The following is a 19,644-nucleotide window of genomic DNA, read 5'->3' as shown; positions in this document are numbered from 1 at the left end:
AAATACCATTGTTTTGTGCTGTACAGGTGAGCACAAGATTCACTTTATTCCGGGAATGATTGGTCCCTTTCTGGGTGTTACCCTTGTTCCACAACCAGAAGTCCGGAATATCATGATCCCAATCTTCCATGACATGATGGACTGGGAGCAGAGAAAAAATGGCAACTTCAAACAGGTGAGGGCACTTCCCAGGCTCTCCTTTCCTTGCTCTCTCTGTCTGCTGGGTCCAGCTGGAAGCAAGGAGTTTGTATTTTTTTATCTGTTTCTCACTGTGAATATGTCATGTAAATATATATAAACTAGAAAATTCAAAACCTAATTCACAAGGCCCCCAGGATTGTTTAACCAGTGCAAACTGCATTTCCCATGAACATGGGGAAGAGGAGGGGTGTGTTCAGCACATCCCAGATGGGGCAAAGAATTTTCTTAGTGCTGGGCTATCACTGCTCCCAGTGGTTTCAATTAGATTATTAGTCAGCCATTAAATGGGTCAGACTGAGAACCAAAAATGGGGATGTAAAGATTTAGCCAGTCTTTGTGAAAACAGTGCTCTCTGCTTCTCTGTCTTCAGTTTGCAGCTAGGAAGTGGTATTGTATAATTAAATCATTACACCATGCCTTGAAACAGACTTTGTAGCTGTTTTTATTTTCTGAAATTGCAGCAGCTCTCTGGGAAGGGTTAAGTCCAACAAGAGCTCTGCAGTTTCTACCTGCTGTGAGCTCTGATTGCAAATCAGGGAGAGAAATCTTCATCATTGTTTCCCAGTCATGGTCAGAGAATTGCTTAGATTTTCCACTGCAAACCAGATGCCTGAAGTGCAGAGCATTGCTAATGAAGGATGGGCTTGGTCTGGATTCTCACATGACAGTGTTTCATTGTCATTGTGCTGGGGCAATACTGGGGGCCAGTATCTGCAGAGGAGTGCTCTGAAGGAGTAAATCACCATTAAATTATCATAATTCATGTGATTAGTTATTTGCACAGTCATTAAAATGCCAGATCTAATCTATCATTCCAGGAGAATAGCAGACCTTTCCCATAACCTGATCTATTAAAGGCTGTGTGCAAAAGTATTACCAGGAGCTTGTTTTTCTTCCTCTGCAGCTCCCGTGATTGCTACAATTGTTATTATTTACTATTATTATTATTATTGCACTAGCCTTTTGATCATAGTCCTCTTAGCATAACAATAGAACAGTCTTTCTGTGGAATTTACAGTATGAAGCATCTATAGTCACCTTGGAGTTTCTGGGCCTATTTATATTTTCTATATCAAGATGAACTCTTTGTAATCTTCATTTAATTTTTATATTCACTAATGTATTTTAAACTACAGCTTCAAGTCTTAAATTACCTGTGGAGCAAATTTCCACACTGTTTTATGAAGCATATATTGTAACCTCCTAAGGTTAAAGATGAAATAATCATCTGTATAAGTGATTAGATAAATAGTTAAATACCCCAAGAGGTAATAAACCTCATTAACATTATCTGCTGGAACCAGGCAGTTATTTGCTTTCCAGTATAATGCTGGATAGCTGGACACAGGCATTACTGATTTCTGTAATCACTGTAGATCACAAACAAAGGGAGGGTTGTTTTTTTTTTTTTAATTCTGAGCTTCTCTTTGCCTTTTGAATATTCAGTTGCTTGTCAGAAAATATAAAAACCCTGAAAATTCATTTTCAAGCTCTCTTTTAATTTTCTTCAGTAGTTCATGTTTTTACAAGGTTATTTTTTCAGCAAGGCTGGATAACAATACAGTGTGGTTCAGGGATGGAATCAAGTCTCCCTTTAATGATTTCAGCAGCAAGAGCACCTAGTCCATTTGTGTGCCTCTGCCTGATTTGTTTTTCCTTCCCATCTTTACTTCCTTTGCAGATTGGCAGCTGAAAAATGTATAGAAGCTCAAACTATGCTTGTCTTTAAATAAAAGTAAGCCATGTTTCTGCAAATAGTTTCAGCCTTTAGGAGCCTCTGTCTTCACTGTAGTGAAACTGTCTTCTGTGAGATTTCTGACTTCATGAAATTGTTTTTGTTTAATGTTACATACATCAATTTCTGCACTTGAATAAATTTTATGAGAATATCTGATATCACACTTGATATTTAGAGTGGTAATTAATATGTACTCAAAATCTTTCTAAGAGAAACATAATGATGCTGGTGTGGCCCTTCATATAAGTGACAGAAAAAGCTAAAGTGTCATATAATCATAGAGAGGCTTAAAAAGGGGTGTTTAATGAACAAATAATCTTCTAATATAATGATGCATGGTGATTGCAAATCAATTCCACCAGCAGAACCAGCAGAGCAGAGCAGTGGTGGTGGATATTCTGCTGTAGCTCAGCATCCAGTTTACCTGATGTGCTGGTTCACTGAAAGAGTCTCTGAGGGATGGATTTGGTCTCTTCCTGCAGGTGGAGGCCGAGTTGATCGATAAGCTGGACAGCCTGGTGTCCGAAGGAAAAGGTGATGAGAACTACAGGGAACTCTTCAGCCTGCTGTAAGCTTTGCCAGTTCATGCTCCTCGTGTTGTGCAGGGCCATTGGAAGAGTCAGGCACTGATCTGTGCAGCCACAGATCTTTGGGGAGGGCAGGAAAGGGCTTCCTGGCTTCCATGGAATGGCTCAGCAAAGTAGTGCTGGAAGTAATACAGAGACCTAAATTCTTCTTTGTCTTCTCTCTGTGACATCTAATAAAAGGCTGCACAGGTTATCATCCCCCTATCAAAAATTCATTTGCTGGAGGAGCCAGGGCCCTTCTCTTTCCATGGCAGTGAGTGCGATCCTGGTCTCAGGAGTGTTAGAGAGACACTGTACTATCGACAGTCAGGCCCTGTTAGAGCAAAGGAGATTTTCCTCAGCATTTTCCTTTTTTTCCTCCTATTTTTGAAGGCCATGTTTTGGTTGGTTCAACAGTTGCCAATTGCTTCCTCCAGAGTGCATTCTGACACTTCCTTTAACACCAACAATGCACACTTAGAAGGATAAACTTTAAGATTTTATATCTGACTTTACACTTCACTACCTTTGATTACTGATCTGTCTTCAGATTTAATTTCTAGTGTTCCTAGTTTATTTCAGAAGGAATTATTTCAAAATCTTGACAGGCCAGAGCAGTTAAACCAAATTTTTTAAAACTCTAGTGAGCCAGAGAGATCATTAGCAGAATTTTAGCCATATATTTCAATTTTACATGGCCTCCAATAGAACACCAGCTGTTTGAGGCATAAACCTTTGTTTTGCTGGAATCAATAATTCTGTTTCTGAATTTGCAATTGCACATTCATTCATTTCAAGCTAGATAAGCCTGCCCATCCCATGTGCTTATCCTCAGGAAGTATGGAAATGTATTCAGTTTGGATTTGTGTATATTCAGCCTTGGGAAGTCTTGGATCTTATGTGTACAGATAAAGTAAGTCTATTTCAGGGATAAAGGAAAGATCTATTTTTTTTATTCACATGGCAAGAGAAATAGTGTGCCTTTGCTGCACTTGAAGACATTCATTACCTGAAATGTTAAAAATTCAAGGACTGTAGCTTTTTACTCATTTTTAGGTGGTAGTGATTGGATGCATTACCAAGAAACACAGCCTGGAATTCCAGCAACCAGTTAGTTTATATCTCCCACCAAGCTGTCTGAAAACAATATGAAGAAACAAAATTTGTGGAAAAAATTCCACAAATTAGTAAATGCTGTATGAAAAAAACAGTTGACCCTGAATTTTACTGTCTCAACTATACTGCTGTAAAGGGAATTGGCTCCCTCAGCTGCAAATCATCCCAGTACTGAAGAGTTTGCCTCTTTGGAGGATGTGATACCCAACAGAATTTCTTTCCTAGAAGTGGCACATTCTTTGATTGGAAATCCAGTTTCAGGGAAACTGGCATGTAAATTTGCTTTCATTCTTCACTTTTTAAACACAATGTTCATTGTTCTCATTCCAGCCTTCTCTCTTCCTTCACAACTGTGTGAGATGGGTGCTCACTGTACTGTCTATGCTAGGCAGGAGCAGATTGCTGTTATTTCCAGTTTAAATACAAAGTGAATCAGGGTTGGTTGGTTGCTGATTAGAGATGAAAATTTATGCAGGGACGAGCAAAGAAGAAATATTTGCAGTAGGCTGGGACTCCTTTTCAGTTTCTGACTGCTGGTAGTGTTGTTTAAGCTGCAGGTAATAATGTGGGAATCAAGTATTGCTATGAGTGCTGCTCTTTTTCATATCTGTTAAATGACAGTGTGAGGTTATTTTCCCTTCTCCTGTCAGTTCTTTAATTTCCTTGTCTTTACTTCATGCTGCCTGGAGTAGAACCCAACTCTTTGGGCCTTATCCCAGGTAAGATGCTAATTCTTCTGGAATTTATTGTATGAGGGAGAAACCAAGTTGTCTGTACCAGTCTGCATGCTCTGTACTATTTCCCTGGAAGTCTCACCTGCTGCCTTTCCATCTCCAAACAGTTTGCTGGAGAAGATTGAGCAGGAGACGTGGCGGGAGACTGGAATCTCTTTTGTCACGTCCGTCACTCGGCTCATGGAGCGTCTGCTCGACTACAGGTATCTGGCACCTGCAGGGACGTGTTCTAAGCATAAGAAGTTTGTCAAGACATGGTACCAAATTCCTACAAGGAAGATTTTTATTGACTATCAAGCTGCATACATGCAAGCCAACACATCAGTGCTGGGTTCTGATCCTCATCTCATTCTTGTGTGCTCGTTCCTGATAGTTTTGTACTGAGGTTTATTCAGGTTGCTAAAACATTAATTCTTTCTATCACTGAAATTATCACTGAAATTATCTCACCTAATTCAGCAAAATAGATGTTAATGCAAGAGTGATCCCCAAAGCCTCATTGAACCAAGGTGTGCTGAATGCCTCATCCAGGCCTGCAGGGCTGGAGAACTTCCATCTAGAAACTCTGACACATCAGCTGTGGCTCATGAGTAAGATTTCATTATAAATTAGGCAGCCTTCATTTAGTTTTAAACTGAAGTTTGCAGGACTGTTGTGTCAATGCAGCTGAGCTTTGACTTAGTTAGAAGGAAATATTTTAACTTTAGATTTATATATACACACACACTCAGAGGGGTTTTTTTAATAATAGACAATTTGAACCTATATAGAACTGCCCCAGATATTTCTATCTTTAGCCTACTGACAGGAGTTCAAATAATTTTTTCTTCTGCTGCTGCTCATTAGAGGTGAAACCCTCTGACTAGGCTGGGTGTTCTGCAGTCCCAAATCCTTTTCTGTGCTTTTTAGTTTGCTCTTTTTGTTATCCCTACCACCTTGATCCAATCTCCTGTGTTTTTCCTGGCAACAACTACTCTACAACTACTGTGCACAACAGGTACTGGAGACAAGTTTAAAGGGACTGTAGGGAAGCTGCTTGGGGTTTTTGGGGGGCAAGGTGGGGGTGTTGTGTTTTTGGTCTCTGTTTTTTGTTTTTTAATGATAAACATCTGCCAGAAGGCAGCTTTGACACACAGGTACACATTTCCATGCTTAATTGAGAAGCACATTCCAGTTTTTAATTGATTTTCAATCTGCAGCTGATTTGTCATTCCCAGAACAGGGAACTGGAATGTAGCATTGGAATTTAGAAATACACAGACATTTCTTAAAGTCCAGCTGCCAGTCAGTAGCTGTAGTAGTTCTCAAGATGGTTTGCTGTGTCACTGCTTTAAAAATTAAGTCTCTTGTACTGTCTGAATAGAAATAATTTCTAAAATATTCCAGAAACCAAAGATAAATTTGTGATTTAACTTACCTATGCAAAAGTTAGAAATCTAGTCTAAATCCCTCAGCTTGTATCCTTGTGTGCCACACCACGCTGCAGAGCTGCATTTATGGAAGCCAACTAAGACTAAATGTTTACATCTGGATAAATAAGAGTTTTTACTTTTATAGTAGATCTTGCAAGTAGATCTTGCATTTGGACTATTTTTGACACTGTATCTGATTTTTGTTCAGATTCTTGTAAGGAATGAAGGAACAGTCATTTCAGGGGCTTATTCACAGATGCAAACTTGTAAGGGGACACTCAGTTCTCACATCATCTAAGCCCTAATATGGAAATTTTTCTTAGAGGAACTTAATAAAATTAAGCATATAATTATCTGTTTTTTGTCATCCAGGGAAAGTCTGGAAGATGGCTTCAGATTTATTTTAAAATGACTGTTTTTGCAGATGTTTGTTTCAACATTGCTCTGCTTTCTTAGGGACTGTATGAAAGGAGATGAAACAGAGAACAAGAAGATTGGCTGCACTGTTAACCTAATGGTAAAGGTGTTTCTTTTATCTCTTTCTGATACTGTGCAATCTCGTTGAAACTGGGATGGGAAAGGCTGGGATAAGAATCTGTGTCAGGCAAGTGTAGCTTCAGAATCCAAGCACTGGGATGACAGAAGAAAATGAGGAGGATTGTGAGGATCCTCTGGAGGCCTCTGATCTGACTTGCTGCTTTAAGCAGGGCCAGGTAGGTCAGGCTCCTCAGGGCTGTGTCCAGCTGAGTTCTGTATATCCCTGTGACACAGGTTCTACAACTTCTCTCACCTCTTCTTTCAGCTTTTGACTACCTTCATTTTGAAAAAAAAATCATGCCACAATAAAATTAGTGGGTTAGATCAGTGTGAGTGTGAAAAGAATTATTACTTTTCTTTCCCACTAAGAATGTATTCTCTTTGCAATAACTTTTCACATCCACAGACACTGCTGAGTGTTTGAATGGAGAGTCTCAAGAGTAACAACTCTGTTTTTTCTTTCACAGAATTTCTACAAATCTGAAATTAACAAGGAGGAGATGTACATCCGCTATATCCACAAGCTTTGTGACATGCACCTGCAGGCTGAGAACTACACAGGTGAGAGAGACGTTCCATGGAGTCTGCTTGAACTCCTCATGGCATTTTTAACTTTCCCAATGGTATTTAATATCTGGCTCATTCTTTTGGAAAGAATTTGCGTGAATCAGTTATGGCAGTGGGGAAGGGAAGAAGCTGAGGCCCAGCTCCTTTCCTCAAGTTAAATACTGTCTGTTTATGCCTGCACAACCACATGTCTATTGCATTACACTTCAAATTTTACATTAAAGTGTTCTTTGAAGAAGATGGATTTTAAAAAAAATCACAACAGTGGAATGAAATTTAAAGGAAGATTAGCCAAAGCACCATTATATTATCACTTGTCATATTTCCTTGCCTTGAAGTGCTGAGGGAGCACTTGGAACGTGTATGGACTCTAATCCTCTGTTGTCCAAGCTCTGTTTACAGCTGCAGGCCCCAAATCTAGTTACAGATCTGAACATCTGACTGTGCATTTAAATCAAGTAGCTGGTAAAAAGAAATCTGACAGATTTGTACCAAAAAAAAAAATAAATCATGTGCTGCTATTTTAAGTAATTGAATAATTTAATGGTTCCCTAAGAGTTGAGATTTTTTTCACAAACTATAAGTCAGACTGTGTCAGAAGCAGGTCTGTGACCTTTAATATTGGCTGTGTTTATCTGCTGTCATTGATTCAGTGTTCCATAATTGCCTTTCCTACAGAGGCTGCATTCACTTTGCTTTTGTACTGTGAGTTGCTTCAGTGGGAGGACAGACCTCTGAGAGAGTTCCTGCATTACCCATCTCAGTCAGAGTGGCAACGTAAGGAAGGTCTGTGCCGTAAGATTATCCATTACTTCAACAAAGGGAAGGTATGCCAACTTCTTCTCTCTTCCAGCAGCTTCCTTCCCTTTTCCTGACTGACTTAGGGCTTGCAAGCCATCATCTCAGTTCAGTAGTCTGGAAGTAAATTTGTATCAGAAGGGTTTATAACATGACAGATTGGCTCTCTGGACAAAAAAAAAAGAGATGAGAAAAGGTATTTCATTATGTAGGGCATTTGGAATGGGTTAGGGAGGCCAACAGGACAAACACCAAAACATTTTTAAACCTCTAAACCAAGTCTTGGATCAGCTGATGTGGCAGACTGCTTGTTCCTCAGCTTTTGTGGGGTGGGATTGCAATTTGTAGCTGTCTTTGCAAACTGCTGTACTATGACTCACTTGAGAACTTGTTTTCTGCTTAACCTACACATGGAAATGGCAGGCAAATGCTATAGGGGTCTCTTTATTGAAAACGATTTAAGTCCTTTCAGTGTCACTTATTTTAAAGTGATTTTCAATTAAAGTGCAATTCCATCCACTGGAAAGAAGAAAATCAATCCATTTCAATTTCATATATTGAGTATGGGTTTTCTACAGTTAATTATATTTTTTTTTCAATTACTGCAGAAGTAGATGTTTTAGTCCCTTGTGTCATGGTGTTTTGGGAACACTTCAGAGGTGAACTTTAAAAGTGACATCATCTGTTGGAGTATTTTCAAATTTTTCCTTTCTCTAGGAAAATTCCTACAGCTTATGTTCTTGGGAGATAACATCTGTATGTGTGCCTCAGGGCTGATTTTGCCCATGATGGCAATGACAGTGGCATTAAATACAAATATGAGTTGGTTCTTATGGGGCTGCCATTCCAGATAATTCATTCCTAGTCCTGGTAATAGGAGTTGCATGTGGCAGAAAAATTTTCTAAAGAACCTGCAAAAGGAAGTCAGACTCCTATGTGAAGGAAGAAATGGCCCATTTATGAGGAAGTGATTTAGATTTTTTTTGTGTGTGTGTCTGCCAGAGTTGCTCTTTTGTATAACACTCCTTATGGTTCTCTCATTTCAGAAATTTTCAGGGGTTTTCAGACTGCACTTAAAAACAAATAACCGGCTTGTGCAAATATTGTAGTACTGTACTGTCTGACTAGACAAAGATGATAGAGGCACTATGGAAAGCAAGTGAGCCTTTATTTTTGACAACAACAGGGAATCCATATACACAGTGAAGCAGAGTAAAAATTGACTGATGTAATTAGGCTATAAAACTCCTAACAGATTATAGAGTGTTAACCTCTTGAGGTTTTCTCCCCACTGGATGTTTTTGGAGTTACTTGATTTGTGTTTTAATCCTGCTTTATTACCAATGGTAGCTGAATGATTAAATAATCCACTTAAGCAGTGTGTATGTCACTCAGACTATGGGAGTGAAAGATGCAAGAAGCCAAATCCTCCTTTTCAGCACTCTTGTTGTGTGACAGGGAGCAGCTCAGGGAATGGAAGAAACCTGCTTCCCTCTACTTGTGTCTGACAGCTTCTTTCTGCACTATCCTGGGATGGTCCTCCTCAGGTTCTTCAGAGCAGGATTTGTTATTGTCCTTCAGTTGCATTTCCATTTCTCATGCTGCTCCTGGCCTCTTCCACTAAGTGAGGGTGTCAAGGCAGAGTGTAAAGGCTGTAAAAATTCTGCATTTGTTTATAGGAGAATTTTCTCAGGACAGGAATGGGAGGAAAACTGCCCACAAGGGTGTCTTGTGACATGCCAGTGGCACAGCCTGTGGCAGGCCTGAGATGCTGCAGTGGGTGCAGAACTGACTCCCACCCTCAGTGGCGTCAGCAGCAGCCCTGTGCTGGGAAAGAACATGGTGTTCCAGAGCCCTTTTAGCCTTCACTGGTCATGTGCCTCTTCCTGCTGATTTCTGCTATGCTGTGAATTGGTTTGTGGCTCAGCTGGCAGTGTGCAAGTACATAGCTTAAATTGAAGGTATTTTTAACCCTCAGTTACAGTTTTGACCGTTAAAAGTTCTCTGGTTGAAGACATCCATGAATGGAACAGTTTGAACCCGACTGATCATGTTTCTGCACAGCAATACTCGAAATCTACACAGCCCTTTTGTGTCCAGTTCACTGCTGGATTTATTACCTGACAATTCTGAGCAGCTCCCACCATGGCACTGCAGGGTCTGTTCTCCCTAGTCCAGCCAAGTGCACACAGAGACCCAAAGCAGCGTTCCCAAAGCACTTAGTTTTTGATCATGCACTCCATACCCAACACTTGAAATCATTTCTCTTGTGTACCCTCATGGGAATCATTTCCAAAAGAAATCTGCACATTGGGATATGAGTAATATAGGCTGGCATTCAGAAGGATTGATTGTCTCTACCTGTGCCCCCTTGTGCGCAGTCAGCTGAGAGTGGCTGGTGGCATAGGAGAAAGCTGCAATAAGTGCCCTATGCATGTGGCTTTCAAGTAATACAAAACATGCAAACACATCACAGGTCAGCAAAACAGAAAGCAATAATGAGGAAAATTACCAGTGCAGACATCAGGAAGTTATTTGAAGAGGGAAGTGACACTTGCATGTCACATGGAATTTCATATTAATTACCTGTACTGTGAAGATGTTCCTCGTTAGCATCACAGATTTTAAAACTGAAGCTCCAATGACCTGGATATCCATTCATTCCTTTTCAAATAGCTACTAACCATTTTCTCTTTAGGAAGTTACCTGTATGTTGTTTTTCTTCACTTCTTTATCTCATCTTGTATCTGCAGAATACTCAGGTAGCACAGTGGAATTTCTTGGTGTGGAAACTGAAACAAAGAGAGAGCCTGAGTTAGGATGACAGGAATGGCATCAAGGTGTACATGCAGAAGAGGTAGTATATAGAGAAATCAGGTGTGGTTACATGTTGTTAATTTAATTGACATCAGAAAAGAAGCATGAAAAGGTTACATCCCTCAGATCACCTGGAGGGAAAACAGCTGGTGAGATTTCTGCTTCTGTCCAAAAGAGAGATTAGAGAGTTAGGTAGGCTTTAGTCACAGCATCCCATTTGGAAGTAAGACTGCTCACACTCTCTGTGGGAAGAAAAGCCATTTATTCCTGGCTAGATGTTTTAGACATGAACATAGATCAGCTGAGGACTGAAAATCTATGTATAGTGTCTCTGTAAAGAATGTGCTGCACCATGAAAAATGCAGTGGTGTTTGAGTTTGCAAATACAAACACTTAACTGACTATGGTTGATCTCAGTTCAGTGGATCAGTTTGTGTGTCATGGATTTTGACAACCCACAGCAAAAATCCTGTTAATTTGAGCTCACAAATACCTCACTAATATTCAGAGTAGTCAAGAAACTGGTCATTCAGTTCCTTTCCTATTGTGTCTATTGCTTTGATCTAAATAAATCTCAGGCCTCCCATTCTCCCAAACTACAAATACTATCAGAATATCCAAATTGATTCTGGTACAATGTTTTATTTAGCAAGTTTTTATTGAAGCTTTTGTAATTAAATGAAGCTAAAGAGCTGTAGTAAGGAAATCATAGTAAGGAGAGAACAGACACTACAAATGAAGGCTTAAAGGGAAACACTGTAAACTGCCTCATAAATTAAATCAAACAGTAGAGATTCACTTTTTTATGTGAAGGTACATGTAAGCAGAAAAATATTCCCATATTAAGTGCTAATATTTTACCTAATTGCTGTTAATGACTGTTTCCAAGAATTTACAATATTGCTATTAATATTCTTAAAACTTAAGGTGATAGTCTAACTCACACATCAATTTTGTTTTCACTACAGCAGGGTCCCATGTAAAACAACTGGCAGATTAGCCCAGTAATGCATAATAAAACTTAATCCAGTAAAGGTTCAACTGAGACCTTGGTGCTCTAAATCCTTTACCATAAGCATGGTAAGAAACAGCCACTCCCCTAAAAGGCTTCCAGTGTGTGCAGGTAAAAGGTATAATGGAAGAGGAGATTTCAGTGTAAAACAAGCTCTCCAAAAAGCCACTTGTAACAGGAGAGTCCTTCTCTCAATGTGGGTGTGCCCAAATTGAGAGGAGGGTCTCTGTCCCTCCTGACCTCTGGGATGATGAGTATGGTGTGCTAGGAGAGATCCATTGTGTGGGATTGGGAGCTGAAGAAAAGAGTGTAGCTTTCTAAAGATGGATATTGATTCACTGCAGTAATGCAGGTCAGTTCTGAGGATGTTTTGTATATTGGAGTGTTCCCACTGCCTGACAGTTTGTGCTTTCAGTGGGAAGGAGCAGCCTGGGAAGGGAAGCACTTTGCTGTAGAGGCAAGCCCAAACTGTACTCCAGGGAGTTCTAGTGCAGGAAGCAAAGGAGCTGTTGGGGGTGGGTTGAAGGGGTGTCTAGCACGAAGAAAAATTGTTAGTTTATTATCTTTCTCCAGATAAGTTCCCAGTCTCATAAATGAACTGTCAGAACAAGCAGTATGTGTGTGTAATTTCCACGGAACATATGCCTCTGTTCCCATCTTTTAGAAGGAATTGATCTGCTATTTAATGGAAATGGTTTCACCACATTGCATTTTCACATCTAATCTCTGCCATTTCATACCAAATGAGTTCCCAGAGCTGAGTTTCCATATTGCTCTTAGCTGAGCTGGCAGTAGCATTGTGTTTGCTGTGAGTGTGATTTGCTTTGGCCCCGCAGAGCTGGGAGTTCGGCATCCCGCTGTGCCGAGAGCTGGCCATCCAGTACGAGAGCCTCTATGATTACCAGAGCCTCAGCTGGATCCGGGTAAGTGGCAGCACTTCCCCTCCTTGCACACACTTACCTCATTCCCCAGAGCATTCTGAATTTAAATAGAATCACATTCTTTATAGAGCTCCATGCATTCACTGAGATTCCTTGCCATTGATTCATATTGATGACTTTGTAGGTCCACTAAAACAATTCCAAAGTCTGGTAGCAGTAAAATCCTGTGAGTATTTGAAGACAGCACACACACACAGGAACTGGGCTTGCTATTGCAATGGCATATTTGCATATATTTTTGCATAAAATATCCTATTTTTTAATACATATTTCATTTTAATTCCAAAAAGAATCAAGGACAGCTTGTGCCTCAGTGAGATAAGATGAATGAGAGAATGAAGAAGACAAATGTTTATGGCATTCTTACCAGTTTACAGGTATCTGGTCCTCTGGTACAACCAAACGTGACGAAATCAAGGCACATTTGCAGCATCATACTTTAATCAGAAAAAGCTGAAGTTCCTGTTGATATGTAAAAACTTTCTGAATGTGAAAATAGTTCATCTCCTCCTGTCCTCTGGGGTAGCATACATGTATCCAAATTTGAGATTTATGCTGCATTGATATACACAGTGGTTTAAATTCTCGTTCTAAAAAGTCCAGTTTATTTTTATCTGAAGACACCTGTCTAACAAGGTCTGATAAACTGCACTTCTGAAGAACCTGTTTTCTCCAAAGTGGCCCCAAAGAGAGCACATGACCAGCTTGGCTGTGCACTCTCTATGCCATTCACATCACCACCACATTCCTTGATGCTTCCTGCAATGACTCTGGGACCTTCTCCTTCCTGGAAAGGGAGTTAATGTTTGTGGGAACTGACCACAAACCAGGATGCAATATTGCGAGTTAGGGTCCCTTGCAGTGGAAGCAATGGTGTCAAACTGGTTCTTCTCCTTGAAGAGCCACCTTTTGCTACAGTGAAATTCCTGTGAGCCTTTCAACTGAGGTTCAGTTTGCCAAAGGCTCTGGAAATCCCACTCTTCCTCTTTGTTGGTCAATTCCACAAAACTGCTTATTGGAACTAGAAAAAAGTCCATTTCCTCTTTCCAACCACCTTTTTCTTCCATGTTAAACCTTCTGGTGCACAGAGCTGTAGATTTAATTTTGTTGTATCCTTTTTCATGCCACTCAACTCAATTAAGGCAAACCCAATTAGATGTAATTTTCCAGGCAGTGGTATGGATTTTGATCTGTAGAAGAGAATAGGACACTGTGAGCCAGGCAACATGGATTGTAATCTCAGCTTTGCCATTAATTCTGCAATGCAAAGAAAATTGCATGCAAGACCTGTTTAATTTTAAATAAGATAAACCAGGAAAAATTAATATGTCCTCTTCCAAAATGTAAAATGAGTATGGTGATATTCTAGTCTGTTCCACCATGTAGACTGGTTTAATTAATAATTTTTATCTTTAACAGAATTTTGGTCTTTTCATAAAAAATCATGGGGGTAAAACAGTAATGAGACATTTTAATGCGTGTTGAGATGTTCATGTTTTTAGTGCAGCTTTAAGGGTCTGATAGCAGCTATCTCCTTCCTCCACAGAAAATGGAAGCTACCTATTATGACAATATCATGGAACAGCAGCGCTTAGAACCGGAGTTTTTCAGAGTTGGTTTTTATGGTCGAAAATTCCCATTTTTCCTGCGGGTAAGCCAAACTTATACAGGATGTGATAAAGTGACCAGGCTCAGAGTAGCTGTTAAGGCTTTGTATTTTTGTTTTGGAGATATGATGTCTATTATTCAGCATATTTTTTTATGCCTGCACAAATAAAAACAGTTTTCTAGCTGAACTGAAGGACACGGTCCACTGGGAATGTTCTTGGGAACAGAGATCAGAAATTTGACTCATGCCACTGTGAATTTTTGATGATCTGCAGATGCAGCACAAATTGCCTCTATATTAAGCAAAATGCTGTATTGCAGCAATGTTGGGTCATTACAACTAATTTTCATCATCTCAAATTATCACACTTTAAAAAAAGTCTCACTTGACAGAATTCTAATCCCAGCCTGATGACTCTTATGCTATGTGCAAGTGAAAATTTCCTCTCTTCAACAAAAGCCAAACAGCTTCTTTGGACACGTCCTCACTCGGAGCTCATTGTCTGCCGGTGTACCAATCCATTTAAAAAGTGAAATTTGCTTCTTTTCCTAATGATGAATCAAATTTTAAATGGGTATTTGTTTATACAATGTCTTGCTGCTAGTTTAGAGCAAGGAAGGAATATAATCTGACAAGTGTTCCAAGAGCTGCCTGCAATTTGATGGCAGATGCCATCGAATGTGACAGGACAAGGTAACTGGAAGCTTTCAAGGACTGGAGGTGCATGGTTTGTGTTCTCTTTGAAGGAATGGTTGACAAGAGGTGGCACCAATCAAGGTACACAGGATGAAGCCATACGAAGCCAAGCCATTTTGAGAGCTGCCCTCTTATAGTCCCCTCTGATTATGAAGTTGTTTGTTGTTTTTTTTAACAAGGATTTCAATACTCAGGTTTAATTATAGTATTTTAATGGAAACACAGGCAGGGGTAATAAAGGCAAGTTGAAATTAGTTAAGGAGAAGAAATACCAGTGCATAAAGGGTAGTGATTTCATGTTATTTGAAGGTGAACAGTGCCAGAATCAGAGAATCACAGAATCATTTAAGTTGGAAAAGACCTCCAAGATCATCAGTCCAACCTTTGACCAACCACCACCTTATCAACCAGACCATGGCACCAAGTGCTACGTCCAGTTGTTTCTTAATACCTCCAGGGATGGTGACTTCATCACCCCCCAGGGCAGCCCCTTCCAATGCCTGACAACCTTTTGCATGAAGAAGTTCTTCCTGATGTCCATCCTGAATGTTCCCCTGGTGCAGCTTGGGGCAGTTTCTTCTCCTCCCGTCCCTTGTTCTCTGGGAGCAGAGCCTGATCCCCACCTGGCTACCACTTTCTGTCAAGATGCTGTAGAGGGTGAGAAGGATCCCCCTAAGCCTCCTTTTCTCCAGTCTGAGCCCCTCCTCCCCCAGCTGCTCCTCACAGAATTTAGAATGCAGCAGCCTGAAGCAGTGTGTACAAGACCCTGCAGAGGAATCCAAAGAAAGGACAGGTGCTACAGTGCAAACCCAGAGCTGCCCCATGAAGATCTCCAGAGAAAAGTGGCAATTCCTGGTTTTTATATCTAACAACAAATATTTCAGCAAGTGAGTGACAACACAGTCATCATGGCACACAAGCATTCCTAACATCGAAGTACTGTCAGTGACTGGAGCTTATCTTGTGGATCCTCCCTTTTACCTGGGATCCTGCATGGCCAAGGTGTTTGACACTGCTTGAGCTACCTGTGCTCAGCCCTGACTCTTTGCAAAGTGCTGTAACAACGTGGATCCTTGGCTGGAGAAATTACCAGCGAACACGAGCGTACATAATTATAATCCTTGTTAATTCTGCAATTATATTTGCTAGCAGTACTTCTGATAGCAGATTACTAATGTAGCAATCTCATTAAAAGTCATCCTCCTCCTTTCTCTCCCTAATGATCCATACAGCACACACATTGTGGAGCACAGACTAAGCCCATTAGCAGTCACATCAGCATGGATCACACTGTAAAGAGATTGGAAGCAGCTATTCTAGAGAAGAAAAAGATTTACATGGATTTAAAATCTTCAAATGGATATGGGAGTGATTTAAAGTGATCAAATAACTCCAAGCCCTTTTCTCATGTATTTTTCTACTGCTGTACAGCTTAAGACAGAAAATAACCACTTCTTTCTGTATCTTTGATTTTTGAAGACCCTTTGTCTAGAAAAGTCATTGTTCATGTTTCTATGAATTCTGCATCTATTTCTAGCCTTTCTACATAAGTTAATTTAAATTAAAACTGTCCATATCTTCCATCTACCAGAAGTTCATGTAAGGCCTGACAAGCTATGTTTTGAGATCTTGTGCTGGCATCTGTCTGAAGTCTTATTAAATTTAGCTTTAATGTGTTTTCAGGGCATTAATTTTAGAATCACAATAACTTTATTTATAGGCTTACAGTTTTCTAGATTGCTGCAATCAAAAGCTAAAACAGAGAAAGCAGTTAGTGTCATGAAGAGATTCACCTTCAAACATGGGCTCACTCCAAATTTAATAATAGCTGCAAAGTTTGAGCATTACAGACTGAACTGTCAGGATTCATCATGTGATTCTTCTCCCAGTCCATTGGTTGCTGTGACTGATGCATACAAAGTGACACATGTCACAGCCAGAACAGGAGATCCTTTCCACAAAGTTGAAATGCAAAGCCAAAGATAACTGAACTCCTTGGCTGTGTTTTATGATCTGGTTTTGCTACTTTCCCTTCAATTTTGCGACCAAGATAAGAACTGCTTGGCCACATCCTTTTTCCAGAGCAATTAAAAACACATTCTAGAATATACTGCAGCTTCTAAATGCAAGAAATAAAAGGCTATTCTTGTTTATTTAATTTTTTTATTGTTTTATGAAGGTGAAAACCCCCTCTGTTCCTCTGGTTACTATGTGAATGAGAGTTTAAACTACCAAAATTAGAGAATTTGCCTGCTTTGATTGGTCTTGCACTAGAAGATATTAATACTGATGAAAATTGTGGTTTGTGAGGGTTAAGACCTGGAATACAATCTTCCTGACACTGAGGAATTTAGAAATACTGTATCATTCTGTTTGGAGTTAAGAGATAGCTCAAAAAGCATCCAAGAACTCTGCACAAGTGGTTTAATGCCTCAAGAGTCATCTAAATGCAGCTTTCCAGTATTAGCAGAAATGAAATTTTGTTCATCAAGAGGAAAGTGCTTTTAGGGCTGAAGGGGAATTTGTTAAGTGGCCACTGAGAATTCTTGGTAAAGCTTTTCTGTATTACTGACTATTGACAGGGGACTTCCTGAGCATGTATTGTTCATCACCATCAGGGCTGGGTTGTATGACTGTGATAATACAGCAGTGATTAAACAGTGATTTTTGTGAATAGTTTGTTGCAACTTCTCTCTTAGGAGAACTGATCAAATGATAAACATATATCTCCCTTTGTTCTATCAGAACCTCAGGACTTTTCTCCATCTGGTATAAAGAGTATTTGACAGCAGCTTTCCCAGCATAGAACAGCTAAGCTGGTGACTTCAGTTTTAGTTGATACATTTCAATATAGTCCAATTAAAAAAAGTGCTTTTTCTGAAAAGCAGGTAAGAAGGGACCACAAGACTGAATGCTGGGTGTGCCTGAATCAGAGGCATTGTGCTGTTCAGAGATCAGTGGAATAGTCTCCTCATTCATCACTTCTTCATGAAATGCGTTGTAAAATAAAAGGGATAAAATACATCTATTCTCACATTAGCATACTGCCACTGTCATTTATCTTTGGTTTTGAAGAAACATTTAAAGTGAGACAGAAGTCAATAGAATTTAACTTACTTTTAAGGAGACTAATTTATGCTTGTCTTTCTTGCAGAACAAAGAATATGTGTGTCGGGGCCATGACTATGAGAGGCTGGAAGCCTTCCAGCAGAGGATGCTGAGTGAGTTCCCCCAGGCCATCGCAATGCAGCACCCAAACCATCCCGATGACTCCATATTGCAGTGTGATGCCCAGTGTATCCTTCTGTGAAAGGGCAAACTCTCCCTGGAGCTGGAGCAGAGCACAGAGGTAGAGCTGGATATGGACAAAACCAGACCCTGTCTGCAGCAGACAGTAACTGGTTTGTTATGGGACGTGATGTTGGAGAGAGCGGTGAATTCTTATTCGGGGAGTAGTGCAGGTCATGTTCCATGTAGAAGGGAAAGGCTGTGCTCAGTCATGTCCATGTTTTAATGCTTACCAACAGCACTGGCATCATGCACAGTGTGGGTCTTTAGGAGTATTTCTGATACCTTCTCTTGGCCAATATTTTGTTGGGAACAGATACTAGTTCCAAAGCACTATTTTCAATTCTGCTTATTTTTCTTACATTAGTATTTTACTTTTTTGCAATTTCCCTTTCTTTAAAACTATTGAACTTTTTTATACCCAAGGCTTTGAATCTTATTCTTCTCACTGGTCACCTGTACAATGCTCAGTGCATTTAAGGACTGAACTACATCACATTTAAGAGGACTGCAGGGACTTTGGAGAGCTTAGTCATGGAACCCGCACTATTTGGCTTCTGAGAGAATGGCGTGGACACTGTGCGGGATTTGAACCGTGACGTCACTGTCAGCAAATGGAGCCTCCTGTGTGGGTTGCTGTTTCCTATTTGTCTTTCCTAACACATGGATAAAGCTTTCTTTGACTGCACAATTTCCAGATTTGCAGATCTATGCAGTGACTCCCATCCCAGACAATATAGACGTGCTGCAAATGGACCGTGTCCCCGATCGCATCAAGAGCTTTTACCGCGTCAACAACATCCGCAAGTTCCGCTACGACAGACCCTTCCACAAGGGCCCCAAGGACAAGGAGAACGAGTTTAAGGTAGAAGTAGCAAATAAGCCATGCTTAAGTGTTCATCTCTTCAAGGTGAATACTGTCTTCTTATTTTATGCTGATAGAGCCTTTTAGGTAATCCTGATTTGATAGCCAAAGAGCCTTTTAGGTAATCCTGATTTGATAGCCAAAGATACTACAGTAACTCAAGTAACAGGTTAAGTCCATGGTCTGATTGAATATTGTTGAGTTCTGACCTGCTTAAAGTATTGTCCAGTTTTAAAGGTGTGTTATTTTAGTGTCCAGAGACACTGCTTGTTTGGCTGTACTTTTTTTTTATTACTGACACATAGGTCTACAATGTCTTTTTGGGTCCCATGACACAGCTGGTGATTGCACAAGTTTTAAAAATTAATAGAAATGTTGAATGTGTTGTTTCAAGCATACTGAATTCCTGGTTTGTTAAGTGACTTTCAGGAAGACCTTCTACAGAATTAATTCTCAGGAGGTTAATGCATTCTTTTCTGAGCCTTGCCCCCTTTTGCACTTGTAGTAAGAGTACAGAGGATGTGGTTGTGATTCACTGTTCCTCACAGCCTCAATTACTTCTTGCAGAGCTTGTGGATTGAACGCACCACTCTGACCCTGACTCACAATTTGCCTGGGATCTCTCGCTGGTTTGAAGTGGAGAGAAGAGAACTGGTAACATTCATAATTCCTGTAATTGGGGGTCAAAATGATGAGTTACTGAGGACGTGGGATAGGCAGCTTCAATTCGTTGGGCAGAAATCTTGC

At 40.1% G+C, this 19,644-nt stretch overlaps 1 protein-coding gene across 1 annotated transcript in view; it reads left to right on the top strand.

The window, feature by feature from the left end:
- The window catches only part of DOCK3 (dedicator of cytokinesis 3), a gene marked incomplete at both ends in the record, with an annotated part of 180,583 nt that overhangs the window by 143,675 nt on the left and 17,264 nt on the right, over positions 1–19,644 (top strand). The window contains 12 exons of the mRNA XM_084214222.1: positions 27–175; positions 2,422–2,507; positions 4,314–4,340; positions 4,463–4,558; positions 6,224–6,284; positions 6,772–6,865; positions 7,550–7,698; positions 12,335–12,421; positions 13,986–14,090; positions 17,899–18,040; positions 18,731–18,897; positions 19,465–19,551. Of these exons, the coding sequence (XP_084070348.1) occupies positions 27–175; positions 2,422–2,507; positions 4,314–4,340; positions 4,463–4,558; positions 6,224–6,284; positions 6,772–6,865; positions 7,550–7,698; positions 12,335–12,421; positions 13,986–14,090; positions 17,899–18,040; positions 18,731–18,897; positions 19,465–19,551 (1,250 nt within the window). The remainder of the gene's footprint in view (positions 1–26; positions 176–2,421; positions 2,508–4,313; positions 4,341–4,462; positions 4,559–6,223; positions 6,285–6,771; positions 6,866–7,549; positions 7,699–12,334; positions 12,422–13,985; positions 14,091–17,898; positions 18,041–18,730; positions 18,898–19,464; positions 19,552–19,644) is intronic.

The sequence above is a fragment of the Fringilla coelebs genome (genome assembly GCF_963513975.1).
Source record: "Fringilla coelebs genome assembly, chromosome: 13".
Taxonomy (NCBI): domain Eukaryota; kingdom Metazoa; phylum Chordata; class Aves; order Passeriformes; family Fringillidae; genus Fringilla; species Fringilla coelebs.
Note: the sequence above shows the minus strand (reverse complement) of the source record. Positions and strands in the feature narration are given on the sequence as shown.